A 23328-nucleotide genomic window follows, 5' to 3' on the forward strand; every position below is an offset into this window, starting at 1 on the left:
AGCTGAAACAATAACTCGATTAATCGATCGATTACTCAATTAATTACTCTATTTTGATAATTGATTAGTCAGTTTGAAGCTTTTTTTCATTATTAAAACAAGATATTTTCTTTGTTTCTTTGCCTCATATGACAAAGAAATCATTAAAAGTGAATCATTTTGGTTTGGGGACAAAACGAGACATTTGAGAACATCATCATTTCCAGGTTTTGAAGTTTTTTAATGTTTTCTGACATTTTGTGGACCAAACGATTACTCGATTAATCATGAAAATAATAGACAAGATTCATCGATTATGAAAATAATTGTTAGCCGCAGCTCTACAGTACTTGACCCAACTGAAAGTCAGCCATTTTGAATGTTATCTGCTATTTCACCACGAAATAGGAAGTGGCCTGTATCGCCTCGATACTTCATACGCGAGACAAGGGACTTGAATGCAGCTGTTTTCAAGTACCTTGACCCTTGACCCTTCTGGGTCTGTTCAGGTAGTTGTATTCAAGTCTCCGCCCAGATGCCCACTGGCTCATCATCCGTGCCAGTAAAATGAACAACACACACTAAAGTTGCAGAAGACACATAGACACAGAATTTGAGCAGTTTATTTATATGGGTCTCTTCTATATATAAATATGCATTGTCTTTACATTCAGCGATGAAAGTTGTCTTTCAGCAAATGGTAAAATATATAGATTTTTACATAAATTATGGGCTCAACTGACATGTGATTGTGATTGGGCTTTGTTTCGACATTTATAGTTGGATATGGACTCGATGATGAAGAGGTATCAGGCGGCCTCTAAAGTGTTGGATGCGCGTTTCCTAACTTCTCGAGAAGAAGAAGACGTGCTGATTCAATATCAAAGGATCCTGAGTAAAAGCGTCTTCAGTTGCGACACAAAAACTAGAAGCTCCACATCGGGGGGAAAAAAAAGATCTACGATGTCCCTTCGTTGTCTCTGTACATGTCGTAATTATCAGTGACTGACAAGAGGTGTGAATTTGTCGAGTAAAAAGAGAGGGGGGGTGGAAAGTGCTTCTTCACACACCTGCCTGAGCAATGTCCTCAGAGGCTAAATATTTCTAACAGTAATCACAACTAATGTCAAAAGTGCCTTTATTATGCAGAGTAAGTGTCTTGTCCACTCGCTCTGTGCTTCATCCAAGAGCCAGTAACCTGTGTTTTGTCACTTGTCGAGTTTACAGCGGCCCTTCACCGGAGCTTCAGGTTCACGTCAGAGCAGCAGGAATAACGAGAGACACACGTCCAAGTCTGTGTTTTGGCCTCAGTAGCTCACGTCTGTTCCTGGTTGGCTGCTGTGTGTCCTTTGTGTGACGTTGTCGCCGTCGCAACACTTACTGTAAACATTCCTCTCCTCTGAAGGTGTCTCTCGTTTCTTTCAGGGTCAGCAGAAAGAGAACAGGATTCGTAATGACATGTACGACCTCGTAACGTCTCATATTAAATGTCATGAAATGCCTTGAAAACAGGTTATATAAAACTCGATGGCACTGCACGGAGCATTTTTTTGTTGCTCTAGTCTACCACGTGACCGTCGGGTTCATTGCATGATGTTTCCCACGGTTCCCGCCGGATGTCCGTCACTGTGTCCCCCATTGTATCTTCTCTTACTCCCTTCATTCTGTGGAGAATCTCAAGTCTTTTTTTTGTGTGTCTTGGCGAGACGAGTGGCAACACAGATTTAGCAGCACAGGAGGTGAAGTTAAAGGCCGGTGTGGCCTTGTCCCAATGGTGTGCGGCGATTGTCTCATGATTGGCACGTGGGAATGAAGGCTGCAATGCGGCTTGTTTCACTGCGGAGGACAGAAGAGGACAGAACAGAGCATTAGTGTGAGTTAGTCTAACCAAGATAATATCAAAAGACATCCAGAAGCAGCAATGGATCATGGGAATTGTCTTGTTTGGTTCCCCAAACAGCATTAATGCATAAGTCTAACCCGTGTTTTGGGTCATGTAAATACCCTTCTCAATGAAGTGCTTGTTTGTAAATGAGTTAATGAAGAAATGTGACATATTCTATCTTTAATGTGACGTTAAAATGCATCGGCGCAGAAAATCGATGACTTTAAGAGGACAGAACCACTCAAACATCTCTCAGGGATGGATGACAGATGACGACGCGAGAGACGCAAAACTCACCAAGTAGACGTCGAGAACAGATCCATCGTCGCGGTCTATGTCCACGTCCATCGTGCTCTGCTCTGACGTGAGACAAATGGCGCTGTCCTCCAGGGTGAACGTCGAGCTGGACGCGGCGTCATCTCTGAGACAGGAAGAGAAGAGGTCACCTTTTTGTTATTAATCCATAATGTAGTCGGTCTGAGTGCAGGGACAGTTGCAGTAAAACAGCTGCGTAAACAGTGAAGGTTACATGGAGCATCAGAAGAGTGCGTGTTTATTGTATCACTGCGACGTCTCAGATGGTGAACTTTTCTTTGTCTTTTTTAAAGCCCCGATTTAAAGAAAATTAGTTTTAGCAGGAGAAAAGAAATATACAGGGAGAATCTGAGATGCATGGATTCACATTAATAGCCTCAAATGACCTCTAATAAAAGTGACAGGAGAGGTTTTCTGCTGGAGCCCCAACTGTTTACAGGCATTTTATACCAAAGAAATGCTGCTTACTGGATATTTTCTCTCTGGTTGTGCATAAAAATCCCAGTATATCAGCAATACCGACAATTATATCACATTCAAAATCCTGTAAATCACTTTTCTTCACGTCTCGACCACGTCTAAACACGTTAATGAGTATCTGTCATGTGATTTGCTCCCGATACTTGGTGTAAATGGTGTACCTATAAAGTGATACAGCAGATTTAAGATCAGAAATTTTAAAGGATAACTTTGTTTTTTGTTTTTTTTACAGTCAACCACCAGGGGGCAATGCTGTTCTTTTAATGCTACATCAATTGCCATGAATGTGTTTTTGTGTGTCTCATGTGACAGACTATAGTTTGAGGTAGAGAGAGAATAACACATGCACAGTTGATGATCAACTCACTGCCATAATGGCTATTCCTTTACTGAAGTAAAGTAAATGTTTAAAAATAAGCAACCGAAACAGGTTAATCTCTTAACCTCAGATTACGTAAAGACCATGATCACAAATCTGTCAAAAATTAAACTGTCTAACCTGAATAAACCGACTGATTTAGAGGGATTATCTGAGCTAAACCTAAAATAAACGTGGGGACTTGTTTGGTACCTGCAGGATAGTGGAATATTTTGTATTTACTTCAGGTAAATAAGTGGATTTTCTATTTGAAGCGCCTGGTCTGTGTGCATTAAACTGTGTATATTGCTGATCCGAGTGCAGCACATGTGACCAACTGCTTTGTTTCAGAGCCGCGCAGACGTCACAACAGGAGGTGTCACTGTCGGTGAGTGTCGTCAGTGGACGTACAGCTCAGTCTCCACTGTCCTCTATTTATCACAGTTTCACTGTCTTTTTGCACCAAGTACCTGCTGTTTAAATATGAATGAAAACAGATGACAGAACAATGTGAGGGCAGCAGCAGCAGGTGACTGAGGACAAGACCGGACAAGTCACACACAATGGAGGCTCAGAGAGAAAGCAGAACCTGACACTGGTGGACAGGACAAGAGGTGACGGCAGAGGACAAAGTGTCCTCCGCCTCCGACAGGCAGGTGATGAAGTGACAAAGTGGATCATTTATTGTTGCTTTAATAACTTGGACAATGTGGTCAAAGCTTAGAAATGTCCTGTTTAGTTTGAAATGAAAATGACGCTGTCAGAGACGGCGGGTGATGAAATTAAAGCTGTAGTGCACAACTTTTAAATATAAACAAATGTCTGTTACATAAGCCATTGTCTGGGGTCCAAGCCCTCCTCAGGGGGGCGCCAGAGATCACATGGGCTTTGTCTGTCAAATCATTTTGAGGTCGAAAATAAAATATTCAAATATACAAAAATGTAACAGCAATTTTAAGGTTTTCTGATTTTCCAGCTACTTAAATGTGAATATTTTCTGGTTTCTTTGCTCCGTACAACAAAGACATCATTCAAGCTGAAGGTTTGGTGACCTCTAGTAAAAAGTTTTCAACATTTTCTAACGTTTTATGAGCCAAACAACTAATCAATTAATCAAAAAAATAATAATCGACAGGTCAGTCCAAGAATTGTATGTGTTTTTGTTTTGTTAAGCAGTCATTTATTAGTGCCACCTGAAATCCAGTTGAAGAAATTCTTAATTTTTGATGTAATAAGTATATATAACCGTGTCATCAGCGTATACTGTGACTGTATGGAGCAGTTGGGACAGTCTCTATATTTTCTGAGGTCCATAAAACAAAAAAGTCATTAAAACAAGCCATTCGAGAACATCGTTATTTCCAGGTTTGAGAAACAATGATCGACATTTTCTGATATTTTAACGACCAAGCGACTCCTTGATTAAACGAGAAAATAAAAAAAACATTGCACGACAGAGCATGTTTTCACTTGAAGGATGTAGCGTACAAGGAATAATGTGATGTCATTTCTGTTCACGAGGACCAAAATAGAGGCAGAACAGTAACATCAGAAACAGTAAAACTGAAAATAAAGATCTGTGTACTTCTTTCTTCCTCCTAGACTCTCCTGTCCATATGCTGCGTGGGAAGAGTTTGCCAAGCCCGTCTGAGTCACCTGCTCCGTGACGCATGACACGTCACCAACGAGACCATGTGATGCAAGAGCACAGGTGACATTTGTGTGGGTGTGTGTTTGGGGCGTGGCTTATTTACAGCCTTTCCTCCCCCTCACGTCCTTGAGGCCTCATAAAGTGCACAATCTACACGTCATCAGCTCGCCGTCACGCTTGGCGACAAAGTGGTCATAAAAAAATAATAATCATACACACACACACACGTCAGTTACCTCTCGTCTGTTTGGTTGTCCACGCTGACAAAGATGGAGGAGGTGGAGATGGTTCCCATGGAGGAACCCTCGTAGAAGGACACGTCGACAGGAACCAGATCAGGGCGCAGATAGGAGCCGAACACAGCTGAGGAGACAACGTTTACAGCCATCAGAATATATGTTCTAGGTTTACGTGTAGGATTATCTACAGGAGATTATCATCCAACTTTTTTAAAATCCCACAATGTTTGTAAGCAACATAGTTTCCTTTTAAAAGGAACAGGTCATGTTTTTTGAAGTGGGCTTCAATTTTTGCAAAATGAATCTCATCTCCTTTTAAAGGGACAGTTTAAGTTTTTGGAGGGAGCTTAAAGAGGAAGAGTGGATGGTTGTTTGTCTCTATGTGTCCCTGTGATGGAGACCACATGGTGACCCTCATGTGGATTATAAAGCGGTAGAGGATGTATGGATGGATGGCTTTGTGAAGGTGTTCACGTTCACGTGTCGACAATGGCCTGTCATCTTTTTGTTTGTGTGTGATCTACCACACAGCTTCTATTCTGCTGTGTTTATGTGCGGAGGATGATAATGGTAAATATCTGCGAATATGCAAAATAAAGTTAGGACATTATAGGTTTTATTTTCTTTATTTGAGCCTCCAACGACACATTATATTTTTTGACTCTGCACAGTTACTTCACAATCACTAACACTATGCTTCAAAGCCCTGAAATAACCACTGATAAGTCAGTCAGTGTGATCAGCTGACCTTTATGTCGTTCACCTAATGTGATTATGCAGTGTGCATGAGAAGAACTAAGAAAAGACAAGAGCATGATATTTGTGGGTGAACAAAGCTAATTGATGTAGTTATTCCAATAAAAGCTGACGGTCTATTTCAGTAAAACAGATTTCCCTTTTCCCTCCTCCGTACTTGATTTAGTATCCGTTAAGTTTGTTTTACAGTGTGTTACATCACAGTTGCAGACACCGGGGTGGGGGGGCGGAGGGGAACACTGACCCCCATGACGTGTTTCACACCCACGACCACACCCTGCTGTTCTGCACTCTCCCTGATCACATCACACACACACAAAGGTCAGACGCCCTTATCACACGTCACAATCATACACCTTCGTGACTGGGCTCATGAGGAGAGAGAGAGAGGGGGGGTGAGAGAGAGGATGTGAAGATAACACACGCCCCCAAAACCACACACACACACACACACACACACACACACTTATCTGTATCTGAAGGGGTGCCACTGACAAGTTCGTCTCTGTTTTGATTTCTAATAAAGCTGGACACTCTTAGTATCGGCTCATCTCGCTTGGAACGACCACCTGTGCATGTAGGCCTACTATCACTCATGGAAAAAAAAAAAACGAGTAGAACTATAACGCACCATGGTTCTAAAACTATGGTACTTGTACTACCCAGGGTTTGCAAGCTTCCTCTGGTGGTACTTGGAGGAAAATCAGAAATACCCTTCTACTGTTTACATACCAGGGTATGTGATCAGAGTGCAGCATGAGTCATTTTGACTAATTAATAATTAGAGTCCCCTTATCTCTGGCTCTGTCTTAATCTAATCTGACATCAAATTCAATCCAGGACTTTTCCAGTACCAATTCCCTTAAATTCAAGCACCGAATGTGCTGACACAGCTTAAGATGGGAGGGCAACTTTTAAGAGCCGCTTCACCCATGGCGTCCACTTTTATTGAAGCGATCGTTCTTGGGATCTTGGTCAAAGTCTTCGCAATTTTCTTTGTTGAGACAGGGATCTTGGAATTTTCGTTTCCCAGGCATCACGTCGTCATTTTTCCTCTCTCTTGCTTATCGTTACGCGCTCATTGTTCTGCATGGAATCTCACGTCAATATATATATATAGCACAGAATTCAAGCACTTTCAATGACCCATGTCTATTTAGGGCGATTTTCAAAACCTTTCAAAGGCCTTGGATTTTATTTCAAGGACTTCAACGACCTGTGGGAAGCCTGGATAATGTATTTGGATATGAAGGACATACACCATCTGCTTGCCTTTCAAACAATATGAAACAAAAAGGCTTCAAAGTGAACATGAGTGAGTTGTACTTTTGTGTACCTTGTCCGTCCAGACTGGCGAGGCTGCGGGCTCCTCCCAGCCTGTCCCTCCTGTCCTCCTCATTCCTCTCATCCGTCTGCGATGAAAGGATCTCCTGAGAGGACGACTTCAGAGCCGGGATGGAAGTGCGTGTCCTCTTTGAAGGAGAAAATCGAAGTGCTGCGGAGCACAAAGGAGCACATGAGTCAGGGGAAAGAAAAGTGCAGGAGATAATTGGAGCAGACGGAAGAAAGGGGACAATCGCCCCCCATTTGAACAATGAGACTCAAAATTAGCGGTGAGGTTATCAAACGCTTGGAACACACATAGACAGTTACACAAGTGCACCCCAAAGCTGTCCTTGTTCTGCCTCCAAAGCAGAGCATGACATGGAATCCTGGCCTGTCATCGCTCTACAATTAAAACATTTGTTTCTAAGTTTGATGTTAATGTGGTGGATCATTCATGCACACAATCGGTTCCGCATGCCTGAAATTTACAGGATTAAGTGGGCATTTAAAAGTGGTAATCGATGTAATCGTTACGGGGTCTAATGGAGTTTATTGACTTTAAAGTCTTTATCCCTCTCCGTGGCGCGTCACTGTTTCCTTTTTGTGAGTATATTTGTTGTGTTTGTGAGTGCCTGGGTCATTAAATCTGTGTTTTTCTCCGACCAAGCCTCATGATTAACATTATGTTCTTAGTATTATCGAATAAAAGTCTCTTTTTTCTGCAGTATAATCTTTAAAATTGAATCAAAGATGATCAAACGCCTCACATGCTCAACTGACTACTGTGAACACAAGGACGAAGCAGTACAGTAGTTGCTTTAGTGTGTAACATTTATGAGGCTTCATTTTTTTTGTATAGAGTATATATTTATATATATATATATATATATATACATATAAGTGTATAATGCTTTAAAATAAAAAATGGTTTGGTTTTCGTAGCCCAAGAATCACACGTACTTTAGGCAAGAAACCGCCATTTCTTGCACCATCATGTTTTGACAGCAAAAAAGAACTTAACCCTCTGTTTGTTGCAATCTATCAATAAATGGATTGTAAGTCACTAATAAGATGAAGGTAGTTGAAACTAAGTTCTAAAAGGTGAGATGCATGTTTTAGCATTGCACCAGAAATAATTCTGAAGTTTGTATCTCTGCTCAAATTGAAGTAGATGACAAACAAATGTTTCCGTTCATCCAGGTCATGTGTCCTCACAAATGCTGATCTGAGTCATTAAAATCTTTCACCTTGGACTTTTAACATGAATAAATACACTGCCCACAGATTGACTGTGATTATCAGTGCAGGATTTCCTTCTTTCCGCTTCCTCCTCCTGACCCTCTCCCTCACACGTGACCATGATCGACATTAAAAGACTTACGCTGAGTCTTCCTGAAGACCCGTGTGCTCATGAACTTGAGGAAGCGGCTGGCATAAAAGCCAGGCCGGTGCACCGAGACAGAGTCCTGGGGAAAAAAAGCAGAGAAAAGAAAAACGCTCTTATTATTAGACAGTAGATTTAAAAGTAGCCTGAGCGAGTCAACGATAAACAAAAGGCTCATTCATTGAGCAAAACTTATCAACTTACGCCATCGTACACCAGGGCTTTCCACGAGTGTTCTAACTTTTTAATGAACCTGAGGAGAAACAGAAAGAAAAAGAGAAGCTTTGTCACAAATATATCTGCTTTCACAAAAAACTTCCTCTTTCTGCTTAAATCCACCCTGAGAACTAAGATTGCACTTATTCCTGAAAGCTCCAACGTGGAAGAATTAGTAACATCAAATGGTGATACTGCAAATTGTCCCTTATTTCTAAGCTTGTCTTCGAAGTACAGTGGCCTACCGTTCATTCTAGAATTGATTTTAAGATTTTACTGATCACTTTTAAAGCTCAATCCAGAGGAGACCGAGTCTTTGTCGTCAGGGCCCCTCGACTTTGGAATGGCCTGTCTGAGGAGATAAGGTTCCCAGAATCAGTGGTGTCTTTTAAATCACTCGTATTTATTTATTTATTTATTTATTTATTTATGTCTATACTGTCCACCTGACCTTTATACTGACAGGTGTTATCTAATACCCATAAACCTTGTGTTTAATTGCTTTATTTATATTATTAGTGCTTGTGTTTCTTCTAGTTGCCTTTGTTTATTTTCCTGTCTGTGACCTATGATTATTAAATATTCATATTATTCATTTTGTATCGTAGGTTTTCACGTCAAAACACTTTGTTTGTCTCAGCATGGTGACAAAACTACTTCTAAAAGTTTTTTGTGATGCTAAGAAGACAAAATGATATTAATTCTAAAGCAATTATACACGTGTACAAACAAATCTTCAGGTACTATATTCCCATTTTTGCCAATAACCCTCACACTCTGATCCTATAAGGTTTGCTTCAGGATGACTCTGAGGAAGAAAAATAAAAAAAGTTCAAAGATTTATGTGGTGCTTTTAGTTTGAAAAGCCGATATGCCAAAAAGCTTCCCACTCTTGACTCAGGACAAAAAAAATCAAAAAATCAATAAGTAAATAAAGAAGATTGAATGCCGTGCCCATTTAAATGGTGTTGGATGGTGAAAAAGTCCTCGGTCTTCCTCTGAGGAGTTTAGTAAAGTGGCTTGTAGCTCCTTCAATCGATGCACGGTGATGATTCAACATTAAGAGGTCTTGTCGCAGCGCAAACATGGGCTGCAGCAGTTAGTCAGGGATAATCACGCCGCGCTGTCACGCTGAACCCTTTGTGTACAACCCTTTTAACTTCCATCCTTTGTTATGGAAGAGGCCCTTCAGAAATGCACACGGAGCTCCATGAAGTCAACAGCCCAATCAGCGATAACTAGGAAGCATGTGACTCTGTGTGGTACCTGTATGACTGCAGGATATCGATGATACCCAGGAAGATGAGCAGCTTTTCTTCTTTGTGTGTTTTGGCAGGGATGCCACCCATCCTGAAACAGAGACAAAGCACACACACACACACCAGCAGTCAGAGACGAGCAACAGTTCTTCCTCTGCAGTGCGTAAAAAAACCCACTGTTCAAATAGAAGTGTTTGCAGAAGAGGCACTCAGGGTATTTGTGTTCATGTGTATCGCTGTAAATATGCAGAACAGTGGCTGTGTTTGTATACGTGTCGCTATGGTTATATGAGAGCCTGGCTGAGTGTTCTGAGGTATGAGCATGGTTGTGTAACTGCGTCTGCGAGGGGAAAAGGTGGAGATCAAGAGGAATCTAGATCTTTGTGAGGTCCAAAAAAAAAAAACGTAAAAAACTATCTCTGTGGGGACGTTTGGTCTGAGCCACACAACTTTACAGGGCTTTTTCAGGGTTAAGACCTGGTTTTAGGGTTAGGGAATGCATTATGTCAATGATGTGTCCTGAAAAAAACAGGTTTGTGTGTGTGTCCAAATATGTTTTCATGATATGTGTGTGTGTGTGTTTTCTCCTCCAGCTGAGTCCACTCACGTGTCGTCTGTGCTCAGAGCCTCGGCTGCTTTGCCGTCTCCCTGGATGGACTCCATGGCGGTGGAGTAAAGCACCCTCTGACCCACAGGTCTCCTGCCGTCGCCCCCCGCCTGGCCCGACTCGCCCCCCTCTCTCTGACTCTGGTCCAGGACGTGCACGCCCAGGAGCAGACTGTAGTCCATGATCTTAAAACTCTCCAGAACCTGTGGTAAATGACACGAAAGACAGATTTTTTACAAGACAAGCCTCATTATTAATAATAATGATAATAATAATAATAATGACGATGATGATGATGATGATGATGAAACACCCAGGGAACAACGTCTCACCACTGTGTGATCAGACTGTGGAAACTGTAAACTAATCCTGGGGACAAACAAATGTAATGTAATGTGATGTACTTTATGTATATAACCCTTTACAACAACCCGCAGGTGATAAAACGTGAAACTGCACAAAAACAAGTACACAAACAAAGTAATAAAAAGTGAAAAAGAAAGCGAATAAAAGAATAAAACAGACTTCATAGACAATGTTCTATTTGTAAGGGAGCCAGCGACTGTTTTTAATTTGGAACTTAAAGAGGTTTGGAGTCAGGAAGCATTTGCTGCTAAATAGGACGACACTGTACTGTGAAACTTTCTTCTTTTTTTTTTTGTTGTTTTTGACCCAAAACACTTTTCAGTGACTCAATGACCACGGAGCGAGCGAAAGAAAAAAAAAAGCTCTGTCCAAACCAGTTTTGAGCTAAATAAACAAGGTGTTTTCTTCACAGTGAGCCAAGTGTTACACATTGACCCGCCCGAGGAGAACTTTTGCCCAGTTTCCCAGAGACTCTGCGACTTTACGGCTCCTGCTGCTCAACTAATGCGGTCTTGTGGCAAGACAGGGGCCAGCATGAGGAGGGGACGGGGTCACTGCCAGGTAGTCTGGCTTATAATCTGACCTAGACTGGAAAAAAGCAGTTGTCCTGGAGGACGAGAAACTATGTGAAGATACACTTTGCGTTCAATCTCTTCAATTAAAAAATTCACTTAAATGCTCCATCATAAAACTAGGACTGATAAAATGTTACTGAGCACTGCAACCATTACTCGATTAATCATTCTGAGTGGGTTTTTTTTTCAATAATTAAAACAGGTTTTCAGATTTTTCGGCTTCTTAAATGTGAATATTTTCTGGTTTCTTTGCTCCGAACGACAAAGAAATCATTAAAAGTGACATTTTAGGGGCCAAACAACGAATCGATTCATCGAGGAAATAATCAACAGATGAAAATAGCAGTTAGTTGCAGCACTAATGTTAATCATCATAATGTTAGACATCAAATTCCACATATATACAGTAAACTGTATACCGAGGGACTCATGTAATCAAAGACAGCCATGACCCAGAGTCCAGAGAAATTTGACCTCTGTTTGTAAAGAATGTACTTTGAATTTGACCCACAATTTCCTCCACATTTCTCCCAGATAAGTCGTTTTCAATGAACTGATATCGTTCCTAGTATTAGCTGTGACTCTTGAGATGTAAAGATGAACGTATAATGTTGTATTCATCCGCACTCACCCATGCACAAGCACAGAAGAGACTCAAACACTGGGGCTTTTGTCTGAGCTTTGCCTGTTCCATATCAACAATTTGCATCCCTTTCACTCCAACTCCCCCAGCCTTTTTTGTTTTTGTTTTTTTTTAACACAGCAGCCATTTTGAATAGAGCCACACAAACCAGGCTGCCTACATAAGGCCATTACTGTGCGTCCTGGCTCCAGCTTTCCCAGACAAACAATCAAACTGTCGCACCAGAGACAAAACAACAGCTGCATTTTAATAGTTATTGGAGCAAAATACTGTCTGATGAGTGGAATATCTATCCTGATATTACACAGACACAGTCTAAAGCAGCCAAGGCTTCACTTCAAACACAGCTCAGCTTTCTTCACAGTGAATGTAAAAGTCTAATCCTAACACTTATGTAGGAGGTAATGTTTGTCACAGCAGCCTCTGATCGTCAACAATCCTCTGATTCTCAATATATTCCGCCCTCTACCACGCTTGTGCCAGTGGATTTACTCATAGTGTTGGCCGGTGTGACACTAATACACTGCAGGCTTTCTTAAAGGGGCCACTTCACCCACCCCCCCACACACACACACACACACATTAATAAATAAATGTGTTATTTCATCATTAGACAGTGGATATGAGATTCACGTCTCATTCCTTCAACAACAGGGGGAAGTTGGTATTGAAAAAAAACAAAATAAAATGGATATAAACACGACATCAAAGTCACTTCCTTCAAAGAAAATAAAAGCCCTGTTTTAGCCACTTTTCCCAAGAGGCCACATGAGAAACCTCCATATTTATTTTATCTTTTCATGTAAAAAGCAGTAAATTTGACAGACTGCAACTGGTAAGAATAAATGTTATGATAAGGCAATGAAAACACGCACACACGCACATGTATGTTCCATAAATTGAGAAAAACTAAATAAAAGCATGCATGATGTTCACTTGTTAATGTTTATTTTCTTATTTCTAATTAACCTTACAGGAACCAGATTTGGCCCCAGGGTCGTATCAAACCCAATATAGGACTTGTGAGAGCCCATGGTTCTCAAACTGTGGTACGTGTACTTCCTATGATGGTGTTAGGACCTGCACAAAATGTCTCTCCTCCTGTTCCCTCTTCCCCTGTCTGTCTGTTTTCCCCCTGTCTGCATGAGTGGGTGTGTCTGTGGGTGTGTCTGCTTGTCTTTTCCCCTGCAGGTTGGCCAGAGAAACCCCTTTAAATCCAACACACCTGCTGCAGATTACTCTGATTGCCACCACTCCTTCCTGTTTAAAAAGCCTGGACCAGGTTGTTTCGTCTTTCCTATCAGTAACACTTCATGTTTGTCTTCTCAGCTATGGTCATTTATTGAGCTCTTTATTTTGTGTTGTTTTTGGACTGACTCCTTCATTTTTGTTGATGATTTTACTTTCAACAAAGTATTTGTATCTGCCTTTGGGGTGCTGCTAGCGCCTAGCGGCAGCTTATCAGTTGGTGCATGGCAGAAAATCAGAAATACTGTGTATATACCAGATTATGTGATCGGAGTGGAGCAGAGTGTGTAGAATATTTAACAAATTACACTTTAAAATGTGTAATAAACACATCTGAGCCATATGCTGCAGTGTCATTCAATGTAGTGCAGTTTGGTTGCATGAATATGGTTGACAATCACAACTGAAGCCTTTCTGATTTTTGACTGCAAGGTCACGGCCCTGGTTCTCTGCAGCGAGGAGAGAAAGAGTGAGAGAGTGACAGAAGCTATTGTTGTCAGAGCATCACATGACCTCGAGGATGAGGGAGTGCATACAGTAAATGGCTGTACACGATTGGCTTCACTGGCTGCTATACAACCCATTATTATCCTCCTACTCAGAATGTATGTCTGCATCAGCTGGATATTTGTGATTATGCAGTCGCTCAGTTGTAGTTTGGTCGGTACTTTCCCTGAGACGACGAGGTCTCAGACAAAGCTGCCTTGTGTGGCTGCAGGAATTATACGATTAATCGGTCATTAATCGATTAGTAAATGAATCGTCAACTAAAGTTCTTCTGGTTTTTCAATTTCCTAAGTTTCCTTTGTGTCTTCTTCTTCCACAGATGTGTAATGGAGGCAGTCGTAATAAGAAAACATGCCCACAGGACAATAAACATACCAGCTCGACCACATCTGTGACTGTACTACGGAGGCACACCCTCACCGCTTGACCTCGGCCCTACCCCAACTCCACCCCTTTTTAGCGCCCACAAAGTGGCCAGACACCCCACCGTCGCTCCTACCTGGATATAACGTTGGAAGTCGCCACAACATCGCCGGAAGCGCAGTCAAAACTATAAAGGTAAACAAACTCGGGGCGATTCACTGATTCACAGCTCTGGTGCCAAGAAGTAGAATGAGTATAATTTTGTGAGCTTGAAAGAACCATTTTGGACTGATTATCAAAAAAGTTGACGATTAATTGTGATTAATTAATATTGTTTCAGCGCTTAACGACAACCAACTAAAGGTTTCTGAGGTTCATATTTTACACATTATCTTTGATTAAATGTGTTGTCTGACAGACGCTGATGAGATCTGATACAAAGGGAAGATAAAGTGCGATGCCCAGCCCTTGTTGTGTTGTAAATCACACACAGCTATTGCCAGAGCAGACACACACACACACACACACTCTTGCACGCTCCCTCCACCTCTCTGCCCTATTCTCTCTGTCCAACATGAATTAATGATGCCTAGTGTTTTGAGTTGTTCTGGCGTTTGGGGAGTATCAGTGGGGCTGCACGGTGAGTGGAGACTTAAAAGGTATCCCGAGTTTCCCCACGTGTCAAATGTCCCACATACACAGAAATATCTCTGATCGCTCGGCTCTCGGCTTCCACTCAGTTCTGACCTCCCACATTTCAAAGGTATAGAAATCATGTCACTCCACACTCTGCAAATATAGCTCAAAATGAATTTTCAGAGGTTCACCACACGCGCTTTGACAGGACAACAATCCCAGCTTCATCCACACCTCTTGCCCCCTGTTGTTTTGCTTCGGCCGACCCCACCTCTGTGTTTTGCCGGGGTGACGGGGTTAGCTGCTTAGTCATGGAAATGGACGGCGATTCTGCTTAGAGGGCACTTTGCTTCCTGCTCAGGAGGTAAATGCAGGAAGCTGAAAACCAAACTGCTCAGCACAGACTCTCTGACAGCTGCTGCTTACAGTAATACACTCGTCATGACAAACACTTTTTGGGACACACAATGGATAGGGTTCAGAGCCGGCCCAAGGCAGCAGTGAACTAAGCAGTTGCCTGGAGTGTATGTGTAGAATTTTCTTTCAACATATTAAAGAAAATTAGATGTCTTTAGGTATGTTTATATAGCTAAGTTAAGCTTAATTTGTTTGTTAAGTTATAATGTTTGTTTTTTTTCTAGAAGATTTGCTAATTTAGTGCACATTTGCTGTTTTAAAAACCAAAGTCTTTAAACTGGTTTACTTGTTTAATTCGGGTTCAGTATCACCACACTTGGGTTAGGGTAGTACAGTTGTAGCATGGCTTGGCACAACTCTACTCGGTTAGATAGTTTTAGACCTAGATAGTACCTGGTACCTAATTATTAAGCTGATACTAAAATGTAATGTCAACAGACTGTTGGCCACTGATTGGTGTGGCCAACGAACAAAGCTGAATTGTCTCAATATTATAATAAGAGGACTCTGTATTTAGCGACAGCACTGCTGAAAGCCGGAGATCGTGTGCCGAATCACGACCCAATCAGTCGTATTTTAGTTCAGTGACTGTGTCAGAGTCTGCTCTGGTCATGCAGGAAGTGCTGATTCTAATGAGTCTTTGCACCATAATAATGACATCACAGCATTTTGGTATGATGACTCCACCCACATTGAGGTGGGACTATAGTAATTGAAAACGGAAAATTAATAATAGGACACTTTTGCCCTGAAAGGTTAAAACAAACTAAAAGACAAACCTATAATTAATGCAATTTAAAGTGTTAGATTTGTATCAATAATAGTCAATACTATATGACTACTCCAAGTGGGTGGAGTAGTCGTGGGAGGGGGCAAATCAAATTCATCTTAGGGCTCCATAAAGGCTTGCACCGGCCCTGTTAGGGTTGTAAATGTGTGTATGTGTTGTCAGGTTAAAGATTAAGCAAAGACTAACTTAGCAAGAAAGAAAGAGGAGGAGGACGATGTCATTCTGCTTAAGAAAACAGTAAAAAGAAAACATGAAACGCTGAGAAAGTCAGCGTATTGGTTAATGATGATGAGAAAGGCCGTAACCTGAGGGGATCGCTTAAGTTCATCTGAATTTGCATGGCAAATCTTGTTCGACTGAGACTTGTTGTTCTTGTGAGCGAGATCCTGTTTGACTTAGAGGGTGCGACAGCGACGCTCGTCGAATGCTGACGAGGAAGAGAAGAGAAGAGTAGATTAGAGTAGAGCCGTGTTGTCTAACAGCTTTCAACTAAATTCATCCACAGCATCACACTGTTCATTACCACTAACACAGCTCCATATGCCGCTAATCGCTGTTTGGCAAAAGCACCGTCTGCCTCTTCAACTGTTACACACTCAAACCTTAGGCTTGTGTAATGTGAGTCATTTAACTGTGATGTGAAAGGGACCAGGTTGCCAAGTCGAGCAGGTTGGCCTCATCTGATACACCAATCCACAGCAAACATCACCAATTTAATTCTTCTAAAGGAAGTAGATTAACTGTCCTGCAAAAGTCACCCAATATAAAAAAATGTTAAGACCGGAGAAATAACTTTGTATCAAGTATCCGAGTCTCTCACACTACCAGGATCTCACCTTAATCATATTCAGTGTTTGTCGAGCTGTCAAGTACTGAGACAGAGCAGAGGATGGGGAACAGTGCCCAGGGCAAACTCAGAGCTAAGACTGAACACACAGTGGAAACACACTGCTGCTGTCCTACTGACAAACACATGGAAAATGTTCTTATCAAAACATTTCTTCTAATCAGTCAAAAGCCTCTCATGTCCTGAACTGACGTTTCAGTTTCCTGTAATCTCTTACAAGAATGAGAGGTCAATAAAATCCCGTATATCTCTACACGCCGGTCAATTTACAGGGTTAAAAGCCATTTGCTCGATGCGCTGATATGTCACAAGACCGTCATGTCCATGTGGGCCTTACAGTTTAAAATGAAAGTAGGACAATTCAGCAAAGACATGGCTCTTTGTGAAGTAAAGTAATCTGAAAATGAAACGCAAAAATACCTGATTTTCTGGATTAATAATGAAATTCCTGCTGTGACATAAATATTTATTTATTTATTTATTTATTTTATTTGTTTTGTCCACAAACTAAAAATAATTCCGTATTAATGAGTTCTTTCTTATATGGAGCAAAGAAACTGGAAAATATTTGCTAGAGAAACAAAAAAAACACTAAAAACCAATTAATCGATTATCAAAATAGTTGATTAATGTAGTTATTGAATACTAATCATTGAACACTGTTAAAAACCACTTACCCGACAGTCTCTCTGCAGGGTCTTCATGAGGTTATTATATGTCTCGGGGTCAAAGTAAAGCCCCTCCTCATGCATGTCCTCAAAGTCCAGGTCTTTGTACGTGGGACACGACTTCTCCCTCTCCTTCCTGGACGCCCGTCTCTTGTACGTGGATCCCTTCAGGTCGTACTTGTAGTGCATCTTGACGGAGCGAGGCAGCACGTTGTTCATGACCACCAGTCGGATGTTGATGCCTCCAGACTGGATACAGTACAGGCCGTAGAACTTGGGCAGCAGTGTGCGAGGGTTCTGGTTCAGGTTCTGTGGATTTGAGGAGAGTCTGAGCTCACACTGATGTCAACATGAGCAATGCACAAGTAAATACAAATACATTTATTCAAATAAAGGTCTTTTTTTCATTATCTCATAAATACAATACACTCCTTGTTCCATGTAATGACAGTTTAAGACTGAAAATGTCAGAATCAGGCCTAAAACATTCAGGGGTAATGCTGAACCGAGGTCCCATTAGAGCCAGAAAAACTCTCAGAATTGAATTATTGGCTCCACTCTTCTTTAGATTCTCCCTGGACTGACCAAGCAGCATGTTAATCCAAACAGGGGAGTTCATTACAGGAAACTAAGTGTGAGCCCATGAGAGACACTGAAAAACATTTAACTCATTTACACTCTAGTCTAGAACGGTGGAGGCAGTTAGTGTTTTACCTCAGTAAATAAGTGTTCCTTCTCACCTTTTATTGATTACCTTTTAGTGATAATTTGTAGGTAATAATTTATAAACACAGTTGTTTTTAGTTGCATTTTTTGCTGAGTTTCTCTGCGATGTAGTCTTTGTGATTTGTGAACTTTATGGTTTAATTCTGCTGTAATGCAACAGTTTTATGATGTTTTCTCACTTCAAGAGCAGAGGAGTTTTTAAGGAACACAATGTATTCTGGGAATTTTCTCTCTCTCTCTCTGACCCTTCACTGCAGCTCTGATGCCACAAATAGACAATAAATGACTAATAAATAACTCATTTTGAAATGATTGTCGGTAGGGCTGCAAATTCCAGGTTAATCGAGTAGTTGTTAGTTGCCGTAAAATGTCATAAAATGTTGATTAGTTTTTACCATACCTGGTAATAAGGATGTTCTTAAATGTCTTGTTTTGACAACAAACTAAAATTAATCCGTTTTAATGATTTCTCTATTATATGGAGCAAAGAAACCAGAACTATTTTCAAGACATTTAAGAAGCTGAAATAATCAGAAAACTTGTTTTAACGGTTAAAAAACAATGAATTGATTATCAAAATATTTGCTGATTAATTTAGTAATTGCTAAATTACAGATTAATCGAATCGTTGCAGCACTAATAGTCAGTTTGGGGTTGGTTTTGTCACACAGGCTTCGCTTTTCTTTTCTGTGCGTGTGTGTCTGTGTGTGTGTGTGTGTTTCAACAGTCATTTCCACTGCACATGTCTGTAATCAGAAAAAACAAGCAGTGACCAGGCAACAGCACACGAGAGGAAACTCAGCGCAGCTGATTCTAACAGCATGAAGGTTATCGCACCATTGTCACTGGTTTTTAAAAATCTGTGCATCTGTACGCAAAACACTAATAAAGAAATACAGTGACCTTGAGGTTATTAAAAGCATTATGTTTGCTACAGCAACAACAAAACATGTGACACCGGTCACACAGTCAGCCTAACGGAAGCAACAGTGAATCTCTCACCATGTAGTAGCCCGGCAGCAACCTCTGGAGAAACTTGGCCTCTTTGTGCTGGACGGTTTTAATAATGAACTCGTCATCGCTGGTTAGGTAGAAGAGAGAGCCACTAGCCCCCGGGTTGCCCAGCTCAATGAGAGGCTCATTTACCAGCGAGTACTGAGGAAGAGAAAACATCATTACAGCCACACTGTACAGTACATGTAGGTTTTCAAGGGTTTTATTGATACTCTTAACACACCAGCCCTAATAGTGTTCCACACATTTGGAAAGACATACTGAGGGACATATTGCAGTTGCACGTTGTAGTCCACATAGCTTGCAAATGGAAGCAGGTATATGAACAACTGCTTTATTGTGAGGAAAAACACATTCCCAATTACTGCAGAAATGCGAGCTCCACCGAGGGTAATGGCAGCAAATGAGTGGCGGTATTTGCTGCAGCAGCTGTTTCTCTGCATCACAACATGGTGATGAACGTGTGAGGGAGAGGCTTCGAGAGGCAGTGAACTGCACAGCAGGTTTAGATGTTAATCAGTGCGTTATGAGAGCAACATGTTCAAAGAGGAGGAGCAAACACTGCAGGCATTCGCTCTCCATAGACTCCTCCACTGATGACAGTAACTTATACCAGCACAAACACATCCGCAATTTATTACATTTGCATTCACACTGCTGTGTGTGCGCGTGCGTGCGCCTGTGTGTGTGTGTGTGTGTGTGGGTGGGTGTGCCCTCTTTTAATTAAACTCTGCTGTGTGGTTTGTGTCTGAACAAATGCATCATCACCTGAAGGACATCAGTCATGGCCACATCTACAGTATAAGCTCTTGTGTGCCTTGTTCCAGCCTGTCCCCTCACCCCTGCTGCAATGAAGTTGTCTCTCTTAGTCTCTGTCTCTCTTTTGTCTTGTGCAGGAACAAATTTGTCTTTCAAAAAAAATCTAAATGCAGCTTTTTAAGGCCTGGAAGCAACTGTAAAACATGGAAACTACACAAATCAGTGGGTTGCCAGCAGAAGGACTGAATTATGTGTTTGCATCATCATGAATCATCAGCCGCGTTGTTAATGTCGGTCCTCCATCACATGCGACAGCTTCACGTGCAAAGGTTCACACCTGGCATTAAAACACATCCTCGATGTGTCGACTGTGACCACATGTAATTAGATGTGCCTTCTCCACCCCGTATTCAAACACACGCTGACGTCATGACTTGTTTGCAAGAACAATATTATTATAATATTGTCTGATTGTGCAGATGTGTGCGTGTGTGTATGTTGTTGTGGATGTGTGTGTGTGTGTGTGTGTGCACAAGTGACAGAGAGCTAGAGACGAGAGAAGCTCCATGTCCTTTCTCTGCTACTAGAACATTTCACTTAAAGGTACAGTGTGTAAAATTTAGCAGCAGTTATTGGTGAATTAGCGGGTTGCACAGCCTTCAGTTAGCATCACAACTCTGTGCTCTTTCACTCAGGATCTAATGCCAGTTGTGAACAGGTCATAGGTCTCAGTCAGGTTTAAATCTTACCAGGTAGTCGTCTGGTTTGATGCCAAACAGATCCCTGAAGTAGCGGAAGGCCAGCGGAGCATAGGTCTTGAAGCGGAAATCAGGATAATGATGTGCTGGGGTCAGGTTGCTTCCCTCGCTGATGGAAGGAAAAAACAACAACATACCAACACATTAGATACAGTGTAAATAAAAACAAGAAAACCTTTGTCTTCACATAAATAACTGTTCGTCTTTTGGTGTGTTGCACCGCTCACTGCCAATTAACCGTCATATTTTGCTAATCAGTTTTTCAGCTTCTTAAATGTGAATATTTTCTGCTTTCTTTGCTCTATAACTAAGAAATCATTCATTTTGGTTTGTGGATAAAACATTGTAGAACATCATCATCTCCAGGTTGGACCAACAGTGATCAACATTTCTTTCTTTTTTTTAAATAAAATTTCTGACATTTTATACTCAATTAATCGACATTTTGATCATGAAAAAAAAATCACAAGTTGCAGCCCTACTCCTGAGTTCACTATGTTCCAGTTGAGAAGACAGAAAAAAAAACATGAGCACAAACATATCTTTGGCTAGCCATTGTTAGCCACTGTGTTAGCCATTGCTAGACATTGTTAGCAGTACCAGTCGCTAACAAAGCTCTTCTTCATGGTGTTTTTCTCACACACAGACAGAGTAGCTATGTGTCTATGGTTAAAAATTAGACAGTACTGTGTGTACAATACACTGTTAAAGGCTTATTAAAACTATTAACAGTGAAAGTAGCAGTGTTTGTATGGTGACAGCCATCTTGGAATCCCATGTTGGGGTTGGTGAAGTTGCTCAGAGTCTCAGATTAATCCAAATGCCCCAACTAAAAATGGAGCGCACCATTATTACAGCCCTTTGTTTGTATAATTTGGAAACTTTGGTAACCCACGCTGTGTTTTAAATCGGGGATTAAAGTACCCATTTTAAATGCTGATGGTGCTCGGGTTTACGTTGTGCCTTGCTGTTGCCTGTGAGCTCATCGGTGGGTCCTTGTAATGTGTTCCACCCATTCCTCACAGTGATGTCATTATTAACAAGAACCAAAGATTCACCCACATTGTAGCGGCAAACTGGCCTGTATAGAGTTCTCTGCCTGGAGACTGAGGACGGCTTTGATTACTGGCTCTAAACAATTCAAAACAACACATGAGCTTTTACTCTGCGAGGGTAAAAGGAGAAAGTAAAAGAAAACATACAATAACCTACTTTGTTGGGCTCGGAGACTTTCTCAGGTGAGCTTTGACAAAGACTGACCCTGTTTTGCAACCAGCCCACCCCTTTTGCCCCAAGGGAACACCGCAGAGTAAGCATATGTGATAAGGTTAGAGTGACTCAGCCGTTGGGATTTTCATCACATAAACTCACATTGGTCTCAATCTGAGTGACCCTAAATCTACAAAAAGTGGATTAATTAAGGCTTTTGTTTTCCAGGGCAAGTCTAAATCTGGTTTATATTTCGGGAACTTGTGTGGGTTTTTCCTGGAAAAGAGGCTATTGTGTTTTGTGTTGTGTGTTGTATTCAACAGTGAGGCGCGGGTGTGTAACCGTATACCTGTGATTACTGCACAATGAAATCTGACTGCTCTGTTTGATGCGTGAGGGCAGCAACAATTATCTTGCCATCAGCGACTTGACAGTCCATGATGGTTTTGTACGCCTCGCGTGGATACCGTTTAACAACATACATCACCAGACCATGTTAAGTCAATCAAACAGTGGAGTCACCTGTGAGTGTGTGTGTGTGTGTGTCTGTGGAAAGATGTGTGGTGGTTGTCATAGATACGTGTGTCTGTGTGTACATGTCTAGTAGGTTGTGTGGACCAATTGTCAAGCAAACAAGGCTTTAACAGGCTAAAGACCTGGTTTTAGGGTTAGAATTAGGGATTAGGATACCACTTTTTCTGTGTCCAATACAGATATCAAAAATTTGAGTATCTACCGATACTGATATTGTTTCCGGTACAGTCATTTCAGACCATTTATGCACATTTGTGCTGAGTCATTTCAAAGACACAATTCTCCAACTGTGTACTAAATACTGTTCTCCCAAAAAGAATAAAGTAACAGCAGCTGTGAAAGTGAATGAGGCAGTAAATGCATCTCCATCATTCAGCTGCTCTCTGTCTGAGGACATTCTGTCAGCAGAAAAAAAGGAAGAGAGCCGATTGTTTGTGAGCTATTACAGACGACAAATGCAGAGAGTGAGTGTGGAATAGAAAAGGGAAATAGTTAGACACGGACATCTTTTTCTTTTTTTCTGGCAGTCTGCTCCATTTTGTGCGTAGTTGGGTTTTTTTCTCCCACTTTCAGCAACATTTTCACAGTGAAAGACTGAACCTAACTGCACCTTTCATTACATTTCATAACTCAGTAACACCTCATGATGATGATGATGATGATGAAGGCAAAGTGAAGATGGTTTAACAAAAATATACTTTTGTGTAACAATAACTGGGTTTCAGCTGTTTTTATGCCATTTTTGATTAGAACTTAATTTACTGGATAAATTGTGTGAATTATAGTGTTGACCGCGATGTGACATATGATTAG

General features: G+C 41.2%; 1 protein-coding gene across 1 annotated transcript in view; it reads right to left on the bottom strand.

The window, feature by feature from the left end:
- Positions 1–584: 584 nt before the first annotated feature.
- The window catches only part of pip5k1bb (phosphatidylinositol-4-phosphate 5-kinase, type I, beta b), a 43719-nt gene continuing 20975 nt past the window's right edge, over positions 585–23328 (bottom strand). The window contains exons 5-15 of the mRNA XM_044025926.1: positions 20764–20881; positions 19244–19396; positions 17525–17824; positions 10456–10658; positions 9856–9939; positions 8578–8626; positions 8371–8455; positions 7000–7158; positions 4905–5031; positions 2162–2285; positions 585–1815 (exon numbers count right to left, since the gene is read on the bottom strand). Coding sequence (XP_043881861.1) covers positions 1813–1815; positions 2162–2285; positions 4905–5031; positions 7000–7158; positions 8371–8455; positions 8578–8626; positions 9856–9939; positions 10456–10658; positions 17525–17824; positions 19244–19396; positions 20764–20881 — 1405 coding nt within the window. The 3' untranslated portion in view covers positions 585–1812. The remainder of the gene's footprint in view (positions 1816–2161; positions 2286–4904; positions 5032–6999; positions 7159–8370; positions 8456–8577; positions 8627–9855; positions 9940–10455; positions 10659–17524; positions 17825–19243; positions 19397–20763; positions 20882–23328) is intronic.

This window comes from Solea senegalensis, linkage group LG5 (assembly GCF_019176455.1).
Source record: "Solea senegalensis isolate Sse05_10M linkage group LG5, IFAPA_SoseM_1, whole genome shotgun sequence".
Taxonomy (NCBI): domain Eukaryota; kingdom Metazoa; phylum Chordata; class Actinopteri; order Pleuronectiformes; family Soleidae; genus Solea; species Solea senegalensis.